The sequence below is a fragment of the Somniosus microcephalus genome, chromosome 19, assembly GCF_052327205.1.
Source record: "Somniosus microcephalus isolate GS21.2 chromosome 19, FLI_Smic_1.0, whole genome shotgun sequence".
NCBI lineage: Eukaryota > Metazoa > Chordata > Chondrichthyes > Squaliformes > Somniosidae > Somniosus > Somniosus microcephalus.
The window spans coordinates 60,927,664-60,948,402 of record NC_141005.1 but is presented as its reverse complement, the minus strand read 5'-3'; the positions used below and the strand labels follow the sequence as shown (position 1 = coordinate 60,948,402).

The 20,739-nt window shown below is 45.4% G+C and overlaps 1 protein-coding gene across 4 annotated transcripts in view; it reads right to left on the bottom strand.

Annotated features, from left to right (window-relative positions):
* Nucleotides 1-20,739, bottom strand: part of cita (citron rho-interacting serine/threonine kinase a) — a 311,435-nt gene that overhangs the window by 268,770 nt on the left and 21,926 nt on the right. For all 4 annotated transcript variants that reach the window (XM_085961882.1, XM_085961879.1, XM_085961880.1 and 1 more), the window contains exons 2-5: nucleotides 16,168-16,277; nucleotides 10,831-10,975; nucleotides 7,235-7,410; nucleotides 5,062-5,163 (exon numbers count right to left, since the gene is read on the bottom strand). In XM_085961882.1, coding sequence (XP_085818008.1) covers nucleotides 5,062-5,163; nucleotides 7,235-7,410; nucleotides 10,831-10,975; nucleotides 16,168-16,263 — 519 coding nt within the window. In that variant the 5' untranslated portion in view covers nucleotides 16,264-16,277. The remainder of the gene's footprint in view (nucleotides 1-5,061; nucleotides 5,164-7,234; nucleotides 7,411-10,830; nucleotides 10,976-16,167; nucleotides 16,278-20,739) is intronic.

Below are 20,739 nucleotides of genomic sequence, written 5' to 3'. Positions count from 1 at the left end.
TTGAGGAAGGATGTTCTTGCCATGGAGGGAGTGCAGCGAAGATTCACCAGACTGATACCTGGGATGGCAGGAATGACGTATGAGGAGAGATTGGGTCGATTGGACTTATACTTGCTGGAGTTTAGAAGAATGAGAGGGGATCTCATTGAAACTTATAAAATTCTAACAGGACTAGACAGACAAGATGCAGGAAGGATGTTCCCGATGGCAGGGGAGTCCAGAACCAGGGGTCACAGTCTAAGGATAAGGGATAAGCCATTTAGGACAGAGATGAGGAGGAATTTCTTCACCCAGAGAGTGGTGAACCTGTGGAATTCTCTACCACAGAAGGCAGTTGAGGCCAATTCATTAAATATATTCAAGAAGGAGTTAGATATATTTCTTAAGGCTAAAGGGATCAAGGGATATGGGGAGAAGGCAGGAACAGGGTACTGAATTTGGATGATCAGCCATGATCTCATTGAATGGCGGAGCAGGCTCGAGGGGCCGAATGGCCTACTCCTGCTCCTATCTGCTATGTTTCTATGCTCTGAGTACGAGAGTCAAGCTGGAAAAATATGCAGAAATGGTCATTTTTATGCTATAGGAGAAAGCCTTCATGCTGGGCAAGCACTCAAATCTTGTGTAAGTCGTTTGAGAAAAGGAGGGGGTTATATAAAGTTTTATTGCAAGTACAGCTCAAATCAGAGCTTTTGGATAATAAAGCTTTGACTTCATTCCAATAAATGACATACAGTAGAGCTTTTACCAGAGACAGACACACACACCTTCTTTAAAAAAGGAGGCAAGTGTAGCAACAACATTTTTCAATTTAGATATGCGGTAATCCTCCCAATTAGGGTATTTTTAAATAAATCTGCCTTATAGGAAGTAATCATTATTTTAACCATTTATTCTCCCAATGATTCTTTACTGTTTAAGATTTCCTTTTTTTTGCCATCAACAGAGAGCATTAGAAAGCAGCTTCACAGGGAACAACGCCCCACCTCTCCAGATCAGCTGCTAGGACAGGAAAGGAGACTAACCCACAGAGATTCCAATGAAACCTCTTGGCATTACCCCCTCTCCCTTCCAGTTATCACACCAGTGGGGACAAATCTGAAATGACTGGTTTCAATGGGGAGCAAGTCTAAAGTGATCTGCTACAAGGCAGCAAATATTTAAAATATTTTTAACCTTACCTATTTTTAACATTCAAATAATGCTCCCACTTTTTATTTCTTTAAGAATGATATGGCAGCTCCATTCATAACCAGCCAACATAGCCATGTCCAAAGAATCTAAGGCTCTGCCCCAGACAAACTGTAGCTTGGAATCTAAATGCATCCCAGGTCAGTTTTGGAATAACCAACTACTTTATCCCGGTGTTGCCGAGTATAAGCATCATGGCATCATTTCCTTAGCAATGGACAGGACACAGACTGGTCCGCCAAAGGCAATTTGTGCATCGTTCAACCAGACAAGACAGACCCTACCTGTTTGAAGTGAACTAGCAATACTCCGTATCTGAAATCCTCCTCTTTCTCACTATCCTCACCCAAAAAAAAAAAATATCTACAGTTACACGAAATCAAACAGTTTCCCCGATGCTATACAGAAATACATACACATTGATTCGAAGATCACTAATGACATCTCCTGGCAGAAAACGCATGCTACACTTGTTTTTGTTTAAAACACTGCTCACAACTTAATAGCAAAGCAATTATGTTTGTCTGTATAGATTTTTATTGACATGACTGCCTCACGTTACTTGAGCACCTCTATTTAAACAGGCTCACTATGCCTTTATTGCCCTGTTTAGATTACGTGTGCCACAATTTGAAATGAGCAGCAATTCTACAGTAACTTTTGCCAGTCTGGAGTGGGTTAGAAATTTGATTTTCCATGCACACCCACTGCCACTTGTGCAGTGATTTATGCATTTACTACCAACTAAATTTGTCCATTATGCTTAGATTACAAGAACATAATACAAGAACATAAGAAATAGGAGCATCAGTAGGCCATACGTCCCCTCGAGCATGCTCTGCCATTCAATAAGGTCATGGTTGATCCTCCGACTCAACTCCACTTTCCCACCCTATCCCCATAACCCTGGACTCCCTTAGTGTCCAAAAATCTGTTGATCTCAGCCTTGAATACACTCAACGACTGAGCCTCCACAGCCCTCTGGGGCAGAGAATTCCACAGATTCACAACCCTCTGAGTGAAGAAATTTCTCCTCATCTCAGTCTTAAATGGCCGACCCGCATATCCTGAGACTGTGACCCCTGGTTCTAGACTCTCCAGCCAGGGGAAACAGACTCTCAGCATCTACCCTGTCAAGCCCTCTAAGAATTTAATACGTTTCAATGAGATCACCTCTCATTCTTCTAAACTCCAGAGAATATAGGCCTGTTCTACTCAATTTTTCTTTATAGGATGACCCTCTCATCCCAGGAATCAATCTAGTGAACCTTTGTTGCACCCCCTCTAAGGCAAGTATATCATTCCTTAGGTAAGGAGACCAAAACTGTGCACAGTACTCCAGGTGTACTCTCACCAAAGCCCTATATAATTGCAGCCTAACTTCCTTACTCTTGTACTCCAACCCCCTTGCAATAAAGGCTAACATACCATCTGCCTTCCTAATTGCTTGCTGTACTTGCACATTAACTTTCTGTGATTCATGTACAAGGACACCCAAATCCCTCTGCATACCAATATTTACTAATCTCTTACCTTTTGAAAAAAAATCTGCTTTTCTATTCTTCCTAGGTGTTAAGGGATATGGGCCAAAGGCAGGTATATAGAGTGAGGTTGTAGATCAGCCATGATCTCATTGAATGGCAGAACAGGCTCGAGAGGCTGAATGGCCTACTCCTGTTCCTGTGTTACTATGTTCCTACCAAAATGGATCATTTCACATTTCCCTACATTATACAACATCTGCCACCTTCTTGCACACTCACTTAACCGGTCTACACCCCTTTGCAGCCTCTTTGCTCCTCCTCACAGCTTACTTTCCCACCTAGCTTTGTGTCATCAGCAAACTTGGATACATTACACTTGATCTACTCACCTAAGTCATTGATATAGATTGTAAATATAGAAGATAGGAGCAGGAGTAGGCCATTCGGCCCCTCGAGCCTGCTCCGCCATTCAATGAGATCATGGCTGATCATCCAAACTCAGTACCCTGTCCCTGCTTTCTCCCCATATCCCTTGATCCCTTTAGCCTTAAGAAATATATCTAACTCCTTCTTGAATATATTTAATGAATTGGCCTCAACTGCCTTCTGTGGTAGAGAATTCCACAGGTTCACCACTCTCTGGGTGAAGAAATTCCTCCTCATCTCTGTCCTAAATGGCCTACCCCTTATCTTTAGACTGTGACCCCTGGTTCTGGACTCCCCCACCATCAGGAACATCCTTCCTGCATCTAATCTGTCTAGTCCTGTTAGAATTTTATAAGTTTCAATGAGATCCCCTCTCATTCTTCTAAACTCCAGCGAGTACAAGCCCAATCGACCCAATCTCTCCTCATACGTCATTCCTGCCATCCCAGGTATCAGCCTGGTGAATCTTCGCTGCACTCCCTCCATGGCAAGAACATCCTTCCTCAGATAAGGCGACCAAAACTGCACACAATACTCAAGGTGTGGTCTCACCAAGGCCCTGTACAACTGCAGCAAGACATCCTTGTTCCTGTACTCAAATCATCTCGCTACGAAGGCCAACATACCATTTGCCTTTTTAACTGCCTGCAGCACCTGCATGCTTACCTTCAACGACTGGTGCACAAGGACACCCAGGTCTCGTTGCACTTCCCCTTCTCCCAATCTATTGCCATTCAGATAATAATCTGCCTTCCTGTTTTTGCCACCAAAGTGGATAACCTTGCATTTATCCACATTATACTGCATTATATATAGCCGAGGCCCAAGCACTGATCCTTGTGGCACCCCACTAGTTACAGCCTGCCAACTGGAAAATGACCCTTTTATTCCTACTGTCTGTTTTCTGTCCTTTAACCAATCCTGAATCCAAGATAATATATTACCCCCAATCCCATGAGCCTTAATCTTGTGTGGCACCTTATCGAATGCCTTTTGAAAATCAGTCCATTCAGACATGTCTGTATTCCATCCAAATCATTTATAAAATTAAAGCAATTGTTGATTAGCTTTTGAAAAATACACTCAGTTGATTCCACTAATGGAAAAGCATTGGTTGCAGCACTCCCAGGTTTTCCAGGTCTTTGGAAGAAAGCTAATCATGTTGGTCTGCTCACTGTGAATAGATGTCTTATGTCAAAACATTTGAGGATTATTACAAAGAGAAAAATATTGTCTCGGATACTAAGTGGGTGGGAAATGCAGTCTGGGATTTTAAGTGGTTGTCTATCTTTCAGATGTTCAGCACAAGTTGATTTTCAGGGATTAGCAAATGGAGAATCCATTTGTCCGAGGGAGGGAGCGAGAGATATTGAAGATTCCTCATACAATTCACATGGGCTCCACCAAATGTTCAGCTGACAAGTGATAAACTGAGCCGTATGTTGGAAAACCCAAAATTTGATTCCTTGTTTGCAGTGAATTAGCCAATCTAACTGGAGCATTAAAATTGCCCTTAACTCCCGAGTTTTGGGGGTGAGGGGGATTTTTAAAAAAAGCTACTGTACCTGCTGGAAGTGCAATTGTGCGAACATCAGATGAGGATAAAGTAAGACTTGGCTGTGATGCTCCCAGAGTTATGCCTGCCCACCTTCACAGTCTAGATTGAACCATGAAGGAGGGCTACTCAGGTAAGGTAGTAGAGGGTACCCAGTACCCATGGAAACTTAGCCCAGTAAGGAGGGAATATCTTGGGAGAAGTGGGGGTGGGGGCAGGGGGGAGGAAGAGAATACACTTGAAATGGAAATAAATCAATGTTTTTGGAAGTTCGCCCTTCCTCTCAAGTTGCTGACTACCTTTCTTGGTACAATTTTGTGGACACCAGCAGCTAGTGATACTCCGGGTAACAAACAAGCCCTTTCCCCAGTGCTTATCTTGCTTGGTGCTGCTTCAGCTACTCACCAGATAGATAAAAGACTTGTCCTGAAATGCATACTGTAATGGTGGCAGCCAGGGGCTGGTGCTGCGTGACAGGATACTGCATTCCTCCTCAAAAAACACCACCTGTCAACCAAGAAAAAATATCTAAGAGTGGGGTGGGTGAAGCTTGGAAACAGCAATAAAACTGTACAAGTCAACTCTAAACTACAGAAACAGTAGATCACAAACTTATTGATGTATAACTAAAACCACACACGCTCATACAATAAATCAGTCAATCAGCACTTTACATGCTGCATATATAACCCACTAAGTAACTTTCACACACTGCAAAACAATTTATTTTGTTCTTTTTTAAAACCTTGTTTAACCTCTAATTCTCCCCCTCTCCATTTTCTTCCCTTTAGCCTCTTCAGGCTATAACCCTCTTAGGGCTAATAGGGGAAGCTATCTGATCTCAGGGTCCAATGCTGTTTGAATCATTGTAAAGAAGCAAGTAAGAGCAGTGTAACAACTAATCCTCTCTCTGTTCAGAGATATACAATTCCTCCTCAATTCCTTGGCTGACCAGATTCCTTGTAGCAGTCTTGTTTCCCCAACACCCCCACCCCCCCCCCCAGCACAGCCAGAGTTTGCTGTGGCATTGCTTAAAAAAAAATTAAACTGATGCCAGTTAATGAAGAACTGGATCAAGCATACCAATATTAATACTGGGTGGGAGTACTCACCAGATAAATCATTCTGTCACAGTAACAAGGGCGCAGGAGGATAAACTGTACTCTAAGCAAGACCCTGTGAAGCTTAGGCAAGGTTTCCCAGTCTACTTGGCCAATGAACAGTCAAGTCTTCCTAGCAATTTGTCAATGCCACCATCATCTGTAGATTTCTACTCTTTCAGTGACCCCTACCCCCATAACTCTGTTCAAAAGGCATGAATTATCTTCTTCCTATGCAGTGGCAGAGAGAGGGGGAAGAACACTTTCCTACTTCATGCTGGCCAGGGTGAACATCATGGAAAAGGGTTAGCAGACAAGATCCAATGCCGACGAGGAAGAACAATCTTGAAACATAGACCAGTGAGCCAGTTCATTCAGTGGTATACTGTTTTTAATAATGCAGCAATAATGAACTACAAGTGCATAGCATGGCAGTTGTTCCAAGTATGGTAAACCCTCGAGTGGATGTAGATTCCTCAAAGCCCTTGCAACCACAATCACACCATCATGTGACTACTATTTGCCAAGTGCAACCATCAGTGGAATTTCTTTAACAGTTACAACAGGCATCTCAGACATTGCGAAAGACAAGCCTCCCCACCTTCAAAAATACTGACAGAAGTCCATTTCCACGCTAGCTCTCCTCAGGCCTCTCTAGTACAGTATTGAATGTCTCAGCTCCAATTCAAATTCAGAAAAAAATCCTTCACAATTATATCAGCTTACGATCAGTGCAGACAACATATCTGCAAGGGACAAAATGTTCAAAGCCATGTGTGTTTGGGAGTCAAGAGCAGGAGACTGGGGAACACTGCCATTGCGTCCTGGGAACACGGCTTTAAAGGAGGCCATACTTGTGACAAGAGCTTCCTCTCTCTGCCAACTGCAAGGGTCCTACTACATCAATGAAGTTTGACGCTGGTAATGGAAATGTCACACAGGAGTAGCTGGGGGGAAGTGGGGAAAGAAAGAAGGACCAATTCTGAGGCCAAGGTTAAGGCAGAGTAAAGGGAACTCTACCCTGCATATGACTTGTGGTGCATCCAACACAGACAGTAGGTGCCCGAGCTAGAAAACATCCATTCCCCAGCAAATGCATTTCACCTAGCCAAGCACAAAAAAACCCAGAATTTCAAGCAATGGCAGCAATAAAGTGAGCTTGGACAATAAACTGTGCATATATAGGCCCAGGACATGAACTAACCAACTCCCTCTATAGGAGTGGGATACATTGATTGGGCAGCCTTAAAGTATTATATTAAAACTTGTAATAACTTCAAACTGGATTAAATTTAAACCTTTTTTTTTTAAAAAGGGAGAAACTTAGAATTATTGTTGACTTTTCCAATAATCAATCATGCATGGCCACAACTGGATAACTAACAGCTCCGCCATCCTGTGGGGCCCGCAGCAACAGCTCTTTCGGACAAAGCGATACTTAGATCACACCCAAATCTACATAATAGATGTCGGCTTACATTATCCTGTCCAATCAGCGCTTGCTTATTCATCACTTTCATTGCATAAACATCGTTGGTGGCTTTCTCTCGTACGACCTGCACTTCTGCAAAAACACCGCGACCAATCACGTTTTTCACCTCAAAGTCACCAGCGCAGGGTTGCAAATCCCGCATTTCAGTCAGGGTATCTTTGTCTGCAGACAGAAAAGACAGTTTGAATCTACTAAAAAAAACATCCACATCCAATCTAACACAATACAGGTATGTAAAACGTTACCTGGGCTGAACATCATAAAATCTGTCGTTATTATACTGCTTGCATGATTCACTGAACTGCAGCACTCCATGTGGGGCAAACAAGGACCCAGGATTTTAGTACTGGTTGGAATTGTTCCCCTCAAAAACAAGGGGTGTGAAAGAGGAAGATCTCTCTTTCTCTCTCTAACACACACACACAGTCTCTTGCTGTTGGATCACTCGCCTGTGTGGGTGAGTGAGAGAGAGAACACCCACTCACTTAGGTTCCAGCACATTCTATTTGATCTCTCATTGGTTCCGTTGTGTCCTGTTCTCTTGCCTACAAATTAGCAGACTATCCACTGACTTTCTGCCCAAACACCGACCAACATAAGTAACCTTTAAATTGTTTTCATTTACTGTTAATTTGTTCTCATTTAATATCTTTCTGATCATCACATGTTATTCTAAAGGACTCCCCGTGCTGGAGAGGTGGGAACCGAATACTAGAACAGAGATGATATACATATCAGGACAGACTGAGGCTCTTTTCTCCAGAAAAGGGTAGACTGAGGGGTGACCTGATAGACGTCTTTAGATTATGAGAAGAGAAGGTTTCATAGAGTAGTCATGGAGAAAATGTTTCTACTTGTGAGGGAGTACAAAACTAGAGGTCATGAATATAAGGTGGTCACTAATAAATGCAATAGGGAATTCAGGAGAAACTTCTTTACCCAAAGAGTGGCTAGAATGTGGAAGGCGCTATCACAAATACTTCAGCTGAATAGCATAGATGCATTTAAGGGGAAGCTAGATAAGCACATGAGGGAGAAAGGAATAGAAGGAATTATTGACAGGGTTAGATTAAAAGGGGTGGGAGGAGGCTCGTGTGGAGCATAAACACCAGCATAGACAAGATGGGGCGAATGTTTCTGTGATGTGTACTCCATGTAATTCTATGTAGAACATAATGCAATAATCAGACAAAAGTCAGAGTTTCAAAAGTTGAGGCAGGGGTGGGTGGTGAGGAATATTACTTCTCAGTTATCACTGTGTAGATTCATTAGCTTCAGTTAAGGAAAAATATCGTCTACTGAATTTCCCATTAACTGGTGTCTCCAAGTCGTCCTTTTTTATGGTTTTGAACTGGAAATATACAGCCAGAGAGCAAACATTTTGTGTAGATTCCCTCCCCATATATCAGGATTGGCGACAGTAGGATGGTGTACAGTATTCCATAGCTCACATCAGAAGTCATACACAGTATGTGCACCGAGCTACCTCTGATCAGCATTAACCTAAAGCATGAATGCACCCTAACTAGGGCAGCTGCAGGAGGGCCAGGAATTTTTTTTTTATTCATTCATGGGATGTGGGCATCGCTGGCAAGGCCAGCATTTATTGCCCATCCCTAGTTGCCCTCGAGAAGGTGGTGGTGAGCCGCCTCCTTGAACTGCTGCAGTCCGTGTGGGGAAGGTACTTCCACAGTGCTGTTTGGGAGGGAGTTCCAGGATTTTGACCCAGCGACGATGAAGGATCGGCAATATACTTCTAAGTCAGGATGATGTGTGACTTGGAGGGGAACTTGGAGGTGGTGGTGTTCCCATGCACCTGCTGCCCTTGTCCTTCTAGGTGGTAGAGGTGCTGCTGAAGAAGCCTTGGTGAGTTGCTGCAGTGCATCTTGTAGATGGTACACATTGCAGCCATGGTGCACCGGTGGTGGAGAGAGTAAATGTTTAAGGTGGTGGATGGGGTGCCAATCAAGCGGGCTGCTTTGTCCTGGATGGTGTCGAGCTTCTTGAGTGTTGTTGGAGCTGCACTCATCCAGGCAAGTGGAGAGTATTCCATCACACTCCTGACTTGTGCCTTGTAGATGGTGGAAAGGCTTTGGGGAAGCAGGAGGTGAGACACTCGCTGCAGAATACAGAGCCTCTCACCTGCTCTTGTTGCCACAGTATTTATGTGGCTGGTCCAGTTAAGTTTCTGGTTAATGGTGACCCCCCAGGATATTTATGGTGGGGGATTCGGCAATGGTAATGCCGCTGAATGTCAAGGGGCGGTGGTTAGACACTCGCTCTTTGGAGATAGTCATTGCCTGGCACTTGTGTGGCGTGAACATTACTTGCCACTCATCAGCCCAGGCCTGAATGTCATCCAGGTCTTGCTGCATGCAGGTATGGACTGCTTCATTATCTGAGGAGTTGCAAATGGCACTGAACACTGTGCAGTCATCGGCGAACATCCCCATTTTTGACCTTATGATGGAGGGAAGGTCTTTGGTGAAGTAGCTGAAGATGGATGGGCCTAGGACACTTCCCTGAGGAACTCCTGCAGCGATGTCCTGGGGCTGTGATGATTGACCTTCAATCACCACAACCATCTTCCTTTGTGCTAGGTATGACTCCAGCCAGTGGAGAGTTTTTCCCCAGATTCCCATTGACTTCAGTTTTACGAGGGCTCCTTGATGCCACACTCGGTCAAATGCTGCCTTGATGTCAAGGGTAGTCACTCTCACCTCAGCTCTGGAACTCAGCTCTTTTGTCCATGTTTGGATCAAAACTGTAATGAGGTCGGGAGCCCAGTGGTCCTGGCAGAAGCATCCGGGAAGGCGCCGAACATCTCGAGTCTCTTCGCCGGGAGCAAGCGGAAGCCAAGCGCAAACAACGGAAGGAGCGCACGTCAACCCAAGCACCCCACCCACCCGCCCCTTCAACCACCGTCTGCCCAGGCCTGAATGTCAGTGACAGAGACTGTAGGTCCCGCATTGGACTCATCAGTCACCTGCGAACTCATTTTTAATGTGGAAGCAAGTCATCCTCGGTTCCGAGGAACTGCCTAAGAAGTAAGAAGGTGGTCCTGGCAGAACCCAAACTGGGCATCAGTGAGCAGGTTGTTGGTGAGTAAGTGCTGCTTGATAGCACTGTCGACGACACCTTCCATCACTTTGCTGATGATTGAGAGGAGACTGATGAGGCGGCAATTGGCCAGATTTGATTTGTCCTGCTTTTTGTGGACAGGACATACCTGGGCAGTTTTCCACATGTGGCTATCTCTCCCTGAAAAGCAACTAATTATAAGGTAATTAAGAGTACACTTTTCCTTTAACATTACAATGTCTGATTGCTCTCTCTGTTAAGAGTCATTGTAGCTCAGCTCCTGTTTGTACTACTCAGCCAAGCAAGGCAAGGAAATAAGCTTAGCTTACATTATAAGACATCAGCATTCCAGGCAAGAAAATGGAGAGAACAGTTTGAGAGACAGAGTACTTAAATACACCAGTAACTACATACAGTAGTTCAAGCTTTAACCATGAGCCACCATACAAAAGAAACAAGAATCTTATCAGACCAATGACAGCCTTATGGTGTAGTACTCACGCTTCTTCACAAAATTGGCCACATATTTAATCTTCATCAGCTCAGGGCTACTACATTCATCAAAGAGGGCAAAAATTGCATCAATGAGGCCCTCTCTGGTCAATAGGCAGGAAGACTGTGTTCGCCCCAGAAATGGCGTCTTTCCCTGTTGACAGAGTGCAATGAAAATCAGGTAAGTTCCCAATGGATTGCCCATTTAATCAAAGGCACGTGGATTATAAAACAACAATAACTTGCATTTATATAGCACCTTTAACATAGTAAAACATCGCAGGGCACTTCCCAAGAGCCTTATAAAACAATATTTGACACTGAACCACATAAGGAGATATTAGGGCAGATGGCCAAAAGCTTGGTCAAAGAAGTAGGTTTTAAGGAGCGTCTTAAAGGAGGAGAGAGAGATACTGAGGCGGGGAGGGAATTCCAGAGCTTAGGGCCTAGGCAGCTGAAAGCACAGCCGCCAATGGTGGAGCACTTCAAATATGGGATGTGCAAAAGGCCAGAATTGAAGGAGTGCAGAGATCTGGGAGGGTTGTAGGGCTGGAGGAGGTAACAGATAGGGAAGGGTGAGGCCATGGAGGGACATGAAAACAAGGATGAGAATTTTAAGATTGAGGCATTGCTGGACCGGGAGCCAATGTAGGTCAGCGAGCACAGGGGTGAGGGGTGAACGGGACTTGGTGCGAGTTAGCATACGGGCAGCCGAGTTTTGGATCAGCTCAAAGTTTATGGAGCTTGGGAGGCCGGCAAGAAGAGCATTGAAATAGTCAAGTCTAGAGGTAACAAAGGCATGGATGAGTGTTTCAACAGCAGATGAGCTGAAGCAGGGTTGGAGTCGGGCGATGTAGAGGTGGAAGTAGGCAGTCTTGATGATGGCGCAGATACGTGTTCGGAATCTCATCTCGGGGTCAAATATGACACCAAGGATGTGACGGTCTGGTTCAGCCTGAGACAGTTGCCAGGGAGAGGAATGGAGTCGGTGACTAGGGAACAGAGTTGGTGGCGGGGACCAAAAACAATGGCTTTGGTCTTCCCAACATCTAGTTGGAGGAAATTTCTGCTCATCCAGAACTGTATGTCAGACAAGCAGTCTAACAAATTAGAGACAATGGAGGGGTCGAAACAGCTGGTGGTAGAGCTGGGTGTCATCGGCGTACACGTGGAATCTGAAGTTGTGCTTTCGGATGATGTCGCCGAGGGGCAGCATGTAGATGAGAAACAGGAGAGGGCCAAGGATAGATCCCTGGGGGATTCCAGAGGTAGCAGTGCAGGAGGGGGAAAGAGAAGCCATTGCAGATGATTACCTGGCTACAACTGGATAGATAAAAGTGGAACCTGGCGAGTGCAGTCCCACCCAGCTGGATGACAGAGGAGAGGCGTTGGAGGAGGAGAGTGTGGTCAACCGTGTCAAAGGTTGCAGACAGGTTGAGAAGGACAAGGAGGGATAGTTTACCACGGTCAGTCACATAGGATGTCATTTGTGACTTTGATAAGAGCCATTTCAGTACTGTGGCAGGGGCGGAAACCTGATTGGAAGATTCAAACATGGAGTTCTGGGAAAGATGGGCACGGATTTGGGAGGAGACAGCATGTTCAAAGACAAATAGTAAAAAAAAAATTATTATGTAATATCAATGCTTATATGTAGTCTCCAGAGAATTGTTTAAATTACAAGGATATTAAAAAGCTACGCCAACCTGTGCCTTGCATGGTACACAGAAACAAATGCCATGGAATACAATAGTGTCATCCCATTGATTTGCCATGTTTTATTAATAGCCCTTTGCTTTAAGTAAGCGCAGTTGACTCAATCATTAATATTTCACCTACAAACACAACTGAATACTAACCACATCATTCCAGACACAGAGCAAGTACGCCCTGGCTGCCAAGAGCTTCAGGAACTCCAATCTGGATCAATGGTCTGGCTCTGTCAAATATGGCAAATACTCACTGAACTATAAGGGAGAGAACTTTTGTATCGCCCCATTTGGGGCGCAATTATCGGCCGGGCGCAAAGTTTAGCACCTGTCGCTAATTATCGCCTCCGACTGTAAACTTGGCTTCTATCGCCCCTGGAGATGATTGGAGCGCCAAATCAGGTGCTACACGCCTCTCTTAAGGCGCTAACACCGAGGAGCGAGGCGCTACCTCAGAACGCTGGCGAAGCTCATGTGATGTCAGTCAGCAATGGAACACAGGCACACTGGCGCCGGCCAGTTCTTAAAGGGGAGGGTCGATCTTGCTCTCCATCCACACCCTGCTCATTGCAGCCTTGAATCTTGGCCTGGAGAGACCTGTACATCGAATCTGCTGGAAAGAACAATGGAGAGGCCCAGGGAAAGAGATCTTGATCTCGATCTCTCTCTCACAATGCGTGGTGCAAAAATGTCACCGACAAAAAAAGGCAGGCAGCGGTCGCCTTTGACTGCAAAACGCTCCCCTCAACCTGTCGTTGCTAGCGGCAGGCGGTAAGGCAGGGGGCGCTGCTCAATATCTGGTCCGGGGCGTTGCACACTCGACTGACGTCACGATCTGTGGGCACAGGAGATCGTGGCGGTAGTGTTTAGCGCCACCGCAAAATGTCTGGTCAAATTCGCAAGCGGCGCAAACATCGCCACGCCCAGGCGCTAGTTGCTTTGCGCCACATTAGCGCCCTCTTAGGGCACTAACGGGAGGCGCAAAGCAACCGAATTTTTCCCCCCCAAGAGTTGTGAAAATGTAATCTTTAAGGAAACCTAGAGGCAATCGTGGATTTCGCCCCAAAACTTCTCCAGCACTATGCAATCCCCAAATATCTGGCAACGGTGCCAACCACATCCCAACACCATCCTGCCAAAGCCAAGCCAATAAATAATTTCAATTAAGTAACCCCCCCCCCCCCCCCGCCAACGGAACACAGGCAAGAAAGTGATTCCCATTTTATACTCTGTATAAAATCAATGAGGTATTTCCAGCTGTATCAGTAGACAAACACTATACATCACTGCTAGAAACATCACACTACTGTAGGGGCACTCTTCTGACATTGGAGTTCAATACATTGGACTGTGCAGATGGAGGCTTATCCTTCATTTAAGCCACGAAGCATGTAGGCCCCATGACCTAGGAATGTGGTAGGATAGATCAGATTTGCCCTGTACACTGGACATTGAACACCAATGTTGACACGAGGTAACAAAAAATGGAAAGTGTTCCATTGCCTGCAAAAACATCTCAACAGGTGTCGATGGATGTTTCTGTGACTGGAAGGCTGTTTCCAGTGGGGTTCCGCAGGGTTCAGTACTCGGTCCCTTGCTTTTTGTGGTATACAGGTACATCAATGATTTAGACTTCAATGTAGGGGGCATGATTAAGAATTTGCAGACAATACAAAAATTGGCCATGTGGTTGGTAGTGAGAAAGAAAGCTGTAGACTGCAGGAAGATATCAATGGGCTGGTCAGGTGGGCAGAAAAGTGGCAAATGGAATTCAATCCAGAGAAGTGTGAGGTAATGCATTTGGGGAGAGCTAACAAGGCAAGGGAATACACATTAAATGGTGGGACACTAAGAAGTGTAGAGGAACAGAGGGATCTTGGAGTGCATGTCCACAGATCCTTGAAGGTCGCGGGACAGGTAGACAAGGTGGTTAAGAAGGCATATGGGATACTTTCCTTTATTAGTCGAGGCATAGAATACAAGAGCAGGGAGGTTATGCTTGAACTGTATAAAATACTAGTTTTATTTTTAATTTGTTTTATAGGATGTGGGCGTCGCTGGCAAGGCCAGCATTATTGCCCATCCCTAATTGCCTCGAGAAGGTGGTGGTGAGCCGCCTTCTTGAACTGCTGCAGTGCGTGTGGTGAAAGTATCCCCACAGTGCTGTTAGGGAGGGAGTTCCAGGATTTTGATCCAGCGACGATGAAGGATCGGCGATATACTTCTAAGTCAGGACGGTGTGTGACTTGGCGGGGAACTTGGAGGTGGTGGTGTTCCCATGCGCCTGCTGCTCTTGTTCTTCTAGGTGGAAGAGGTCGCGGGTTTGGGAGGTGCTGCCAAAGAAGCCATGGCGAATTGCTGCAGTGCACTAGTCAGGCCACAGCTAGAGTACTGCGTACAGTTCTGGTCACCACATTACAGGAAAGATGTGATTGCACTAGAGACGATAGAGGAGATTTACGAGGATGTTGCCAGAACTGGAGAATTTTAGCTATGAGGAAAGATTGATTAGGCTGGAGTTGTTTTCTTTGAAACAGAGGAGGCTCAGGGGAGATTTAATTAAGTTGTATAAAATTATGAGGGGTCTAGATAGAGTGGATAGGAAGGACCTATTTCCCTTAGCAGAAAGGTCAATAACCAGGGGACAAAGATTTAAAGTAATTGGTAGAAGAATTAGAGGGGAGTTGAGGAGAACTTTTTTCACCCAGGAGGGTGGTGGGGGTCTGGAATTCACTGCCTGAAAGAATGGTAGAGGCAGAAACCCTCATCACATTTGAAAAGTATTTGGATCTGCACTTGAAGTACCGTAACCTACAGGACTATGGACCAAGAGCTGGAAAGTGGGATTAGGGTGGATAGCTGTTTCGGCCGGCACAGACACGATGGGCCGAATGGCCTCCTTCTGTGTCGTAAACTTCTATGACTCTATAAACTCAATTTACCTCTCCCAAAGTTGTCATACTGTAGGGGTGGGGGACAAAATAAGAAAGGGTCTCTCCAATATCCGAGCACCTCTCCTGCAGATCAGATAGATTGAGAACAAATCTTACAGCACCTTTAGAAATGCCTGCATTTTTCATAAGTTACCTCGCTGGAACACCGAGAACTTATTCCTTAGCAAGTAATCAATACCTCATGACTTTCACCTGATATCGCAATTTGCCCAGTTATTTTCTCCCCACTGACATTAATTTTCATGTACATTTTAAAATGCCAGTGTTCTGTCTAACATTGAAGGGAGCTTAATACATTCTGGCAATCCCGACTCCCACTAGTGTTCTGACCTGATGCCACAGCTTGTGCAAAACTCTGACAGCCTCAACTTCTGGGGAAAAAACCTTACAGATCATCCATAAATTCAGCGTGGTACAGCTGGAGCTATTAGTACTTATTCAAAAAATGCTCACTTTATGTCTGAGAGGATACAGTTACCATGACCACCAGAAGCTGAATTACCTGACTCAACACATCATTCAACCAGGTCAGTACTCTTACCAATGTCAATCTCTTTCCCACAAACACTAATACTGCTACACCAATCTCCCTGTCTCTTACATCTGGTTCTAGTGCATTTACTCATCTCAAATCGGTCTTGCCAGCACCCACTTCTCAAGCATCAAACCACTGACTCACTAACCTGGAAAAATAAGTTCAGTCTGGAACAACGATTGGTGATCGGTTCGCCTGCTCCAATGTCCCCAAGGGCACGGCCACCATATTTAAACTTCAACATCGCTTTAGGTTGCGCTAAAGAAAAAGAAAAAGGAAGATTATTTCCAAGAACTGAAATGGCAGTTACAAATATTGCTTTTCGTTATACTTTTTCTTCAGTGCTTATCAACGTGACAATACGGAGGAATGGAACATTTTTCCACTTGATAATGTCAAAATCAAGCACTTCCAAGTCAGATTTACCATGGGTTAAAGACGGAGTAAAACTACCTCCACCCTGCCCCACTAAGAACTCCCAGGTCAGGCATATTATGGGCTAGATACAGATTAAAGACTCAACTCTGCCCCTTTGATATACTTAAACAGCTAACTGAAGAAAAGCAAGCCCCCCATCTCTGGTTTCCCACACCAGCTATCTGAGCGGGAGTATCAACTTAAAGAGCCGTCTTGTGCTGGAGAATATGGCTCTATTTAGAACCAGGACCGTAATTGTTCTGAACCCATCAGAAACTCAGGACTCATACACCTGACAGAGACAAGTCTTTCATCCCATCAGTCTAGCTTCAAACCCAAGTCCTCGAGACAAAAGAGCAGTGGGCTAACCCAGTTTGTCTTCCAATGTATATTTTTTATACATTTGTTCTTGGGGTGTGAGTGCAAGAATTCGCAATAATTTACAGTTCTGAAGATTCATGTTTTTTTTGATTAAAGTATCCCTGGGCAATGTGCTTTTTAAATTTCCAGGGATAAAATGGCTGTCACACCACATGGCCGAATGACAAAAGAGGTTTGGAATGCAGCTTTCTGTGTCTGGAAGTAAGGTTCAATGAAGACAAAGGACATTGCTTTGTTTACAAAGCAACTGAATGCTATTAGCATTTGTTTAGATACACCTGAAACTGCAGAAGAGACTTTTGCACCTTGAATGGGAATCGTTCAAGATTTGAAATGGGTTTCTAATCACCCAGTACTGGACAATAGAACAGATATATCTCCCTTTTGTTTCAGCAAAGGGAGCTCTGAAAATCACATTAACTCAATCTAACCACTTTGAGTGAGCCTATCACAGCTTTGGGGTTAATTTTGCACACAGCCCTTGCACGGCAGAACGGCAGGGGGGCTCACCAGGTATAAAGATAGATGCTGAAGCCAGCTCTTTCTCTTGACTTCCTGGGACGATAAGGTGAGCTCTCTCTCTCTCCCTCTCTCTCTCTTCGCTGGACCATGTGAGCAGAGATTTTCTGACTCTCAACAAGGCAACCTAGCAGGAGTTAAGGGGGGGATGGTGATTTAAGGGAATTGCTAAGATTGTTTAAATAACATTGTAGCCATTGTACCCCTCGTTTTTGCCGTGTGTACCCCCTTGATATATAGTTTTACAATTTTACTGTGTTCGTGTGGGATAGTTTGATATTGTGATTGTAGTTTCTTTTAGTTAATAAAGCTTGATAATTTTCTCTCATCCAAACCACGTGTTCCGTTTTAATATCATTAATTATAAGTTCCTCCACTCAGAACTGAAGGAGGGGTAGCGATTCGAAACCGCTGTTTGTAAATTGGTTTAGAGTGCAGCAGCAAAAAGACTGCTGGCCAGGTAGATTACCTTAAACCAGTTTAAACGAAGCCCCCGAAATCCTTACAATGGCGAGCCAGGTAGGAGTGGAGGCAGTTTTTGATTTAATAAGTGGTCTGGATCTGGAGAAAGCATCAGCTCTTGTTTCTCTCGTTGTTTTCAGTATGTGGGTAGCCCTGCGGAAGGTAGTGGCAGTGTGTAGGCTGACCTATCGGGGTATAGGTGGCTGGGCCAGGAAGGGAGAGAAGAGAGAGCAGGAGGAAAGGTTTAGGGAAGTAAGGACAGCTTATAAGCTGGCCTGCGCCCAAAGTTTTAGTGAAGCAGATCATGGCCCCTGTAGGGCAAAGATAGAAAGCCTTAACATGGCTTTAAAAGCAGCAAAGGGGACGATTTGTGTGATCAGCCCGAAGGCAGGTCAGCTGCCAGAGAATAGGAATCCTCAGCCCACAGCATGTTTGAGTTCACAGGTAAGCACTGTGGCTTGTGTGGGGGGAGGAGCCATTCATATTCAGAGTAAGCTGACACCAGGTTTTGGATCAGGAGAGAGAGATTTGTACCAGCAGGCTTCCAGATACATTATACAGTGCGGGCTAGTTGGACATGGGGGAGAAGGTTCCCAGCCAGCTGGGGCTGTGACCCAAGCTCAGGGTCCGCCAGCCAAAGTTTCCCCCATAGAGACACCCCTCAGAAGGTCTCAGCGGGTGCCCCAGCCTAAGAAAGCATGGTCACCCACTTTACAGTGGAGTAGGGCGGTTTCCCGAGCCAGGGAGAAGCCAGAGAACAGAGGCCCCTACTCAACAGCCATAAGCTGCAGGGGACCAGAGACAGGAGGCAGTCCAGCTTCGCTGCAGCCAGCAGCAATCTGCGACAGTGCCAGAGATTAGACTGGCCGTCCGGAGACGGGCGGCATTTGTATTATAGCTATGTGTGTGTATATAGCTTGCTTTAAGGTATTTTAAGTTTTGTTGATTTAACTAGTTTTAAGTTTAAGCAAAGAGTTTAAGTTTACATGTGTGCCGAATGTTTGTATTTTGGTCCGAGGTCGAGGGACCCGACCATGTCTCCACCTAAGGCAGCAGGTCAGTGAGACCTGGCTGCATGCCCCTTTTAAGTTTTGCAGGAGATGGGAAAATGAAGCAGCCATGTTCGCCCAGCCCGAGCTGGACATCGAATGAAGATACGGAATGTTGGGGATCACCTCGCCACTGGACGAATCCAGGAGACCCCGCAGCGATCTTCGGGAAAAACCGGACAGAGTCCGGAGGAACTTGCCTACTCCTCCTACGGGGAGGAGATGGCCCCAGCTGGGTGGGGCACGGCCCCCAACCCAGCACTATCCTGACCGAAGTTCACGTGCGGGAGACCTCGCTATCGAGGAGTCACGATGGGGAAGCGCGGGCGCCTTGTGATAGGGACGCGTTCCCCGGGGGTGGGTGGTGATGGCCCGGGAATGATTGTATAGAGGAGGGGGAGACCCAAGAGTCGCGTGGGTGCGGTCGGGGGAGGGAGGAACTCACCCGGGGGCCCACGGGCAAAGAAGATAAGTTGTGGCTGGGAAGGATGAGTGGGTGGCTGGATCAGTGTGGGGCCAGGGAGTGCCGCCACACAGGCACCCATCATTTTCTGCAGCCAGTCGAGGGAAGACGGGAGGGGGAGGGACTGGGAGTCATGAGATCCCATACTCCCCGGTCTCGGTCTGTGGAAGGTAATTTTAAACGTGAGGGGTACCCCGCCTCCACAAAAGGACAAGGGAACGGTTCGGGGCTGGCGGAACAGGCTGGTTGGTAAATCCATTCTGCCTGTTTTAAAGTTTAAGCTGATCATAGGGGGGTGGAAGGTACTTTTACTGCCCGAGTGGGAGGAGCAATGCCCACTCGAATTTCGCGACCCATCATCGGCACGTGATGATCGGGGTTCATTTAAGCATGTTGTTTAATGATTTTTTGTATTTTGTGTTGCAGCCCCAAGTTGAGCAGAGACGTGAGGTCCTCTCCGTGCTTGGGACCAGTTTGTGACAACTCCAAGTTGAGCAGAGGCGTAGGACCCTCTCCGTGCTTGCGATAATTTTTGAGTACATTGTGTAACTAAGATTGCAACATTTTGTAATAACTTATGATGTAAAAAAAAGGTGATTGTAAATTTGGTTTACACTGTATAATTTTACAAACGTGTAGGGGTATGAGACCCCTTAGTGAAAACTGAAGTATCTGTAAGATGCCTACCGTACCATGGTTTTTTTCTTGAATTTAAGGGGAATAGACGGGACGGGGATCAGTGGCAGATAGCTATTAGGTAAATACAGGGGATGGTTTTTTGTGGGGGGTCAGAAATTATTGCTCATTTCTTCAAGAGGATACTACAAGCAAGCTGGAAGTATCCAAGGGCGGACTGTAAGAATTCGCAATAATTTACAGTTCTGAAGATTCATGTTTTTTTTGATTAAAGTATCCCTGGGCAATGTGCTTTTTAAATTTCCAGGGATAAAATGGCTGTCACACCACATGGCCGAATGACAAAAGAGGTTTGGAATGCAGCTTTCTGTGTCTGGAAGTAAGGTTCAATGAAGACAAAGGACATTGCTTTGTTTACAAAGCAACTGAATGCTATTAGCATTTGTTTAGATACACCTGAAACTGCAGAAGAGACTTTTGCACCTTGAATGGGAATCGTTCAAGATTTGAAATGGGTTTCTAATCACCCAGTACTGGACAATAGAGCAGATATATCTCCCTTTTGTTTCAGCAAAGGGAGCTCTGAAAATCACATTAACTCAATCTAACCACTTTGAGTTAGCCTATCACAGCTTTGGGGTTAATTTTGCACACAGCCCTTGCAAGGCAGAACGGCAGGGGGGCTCACCAGGTATAAAGATAGATGCTGAAGCCAGCTCTTTCTCTTGACTTCCTGGGACGATAAGGTGAGCTCTCTCTCTCTTCGCTGGACCATGTGAGCAGAGATTTTCTG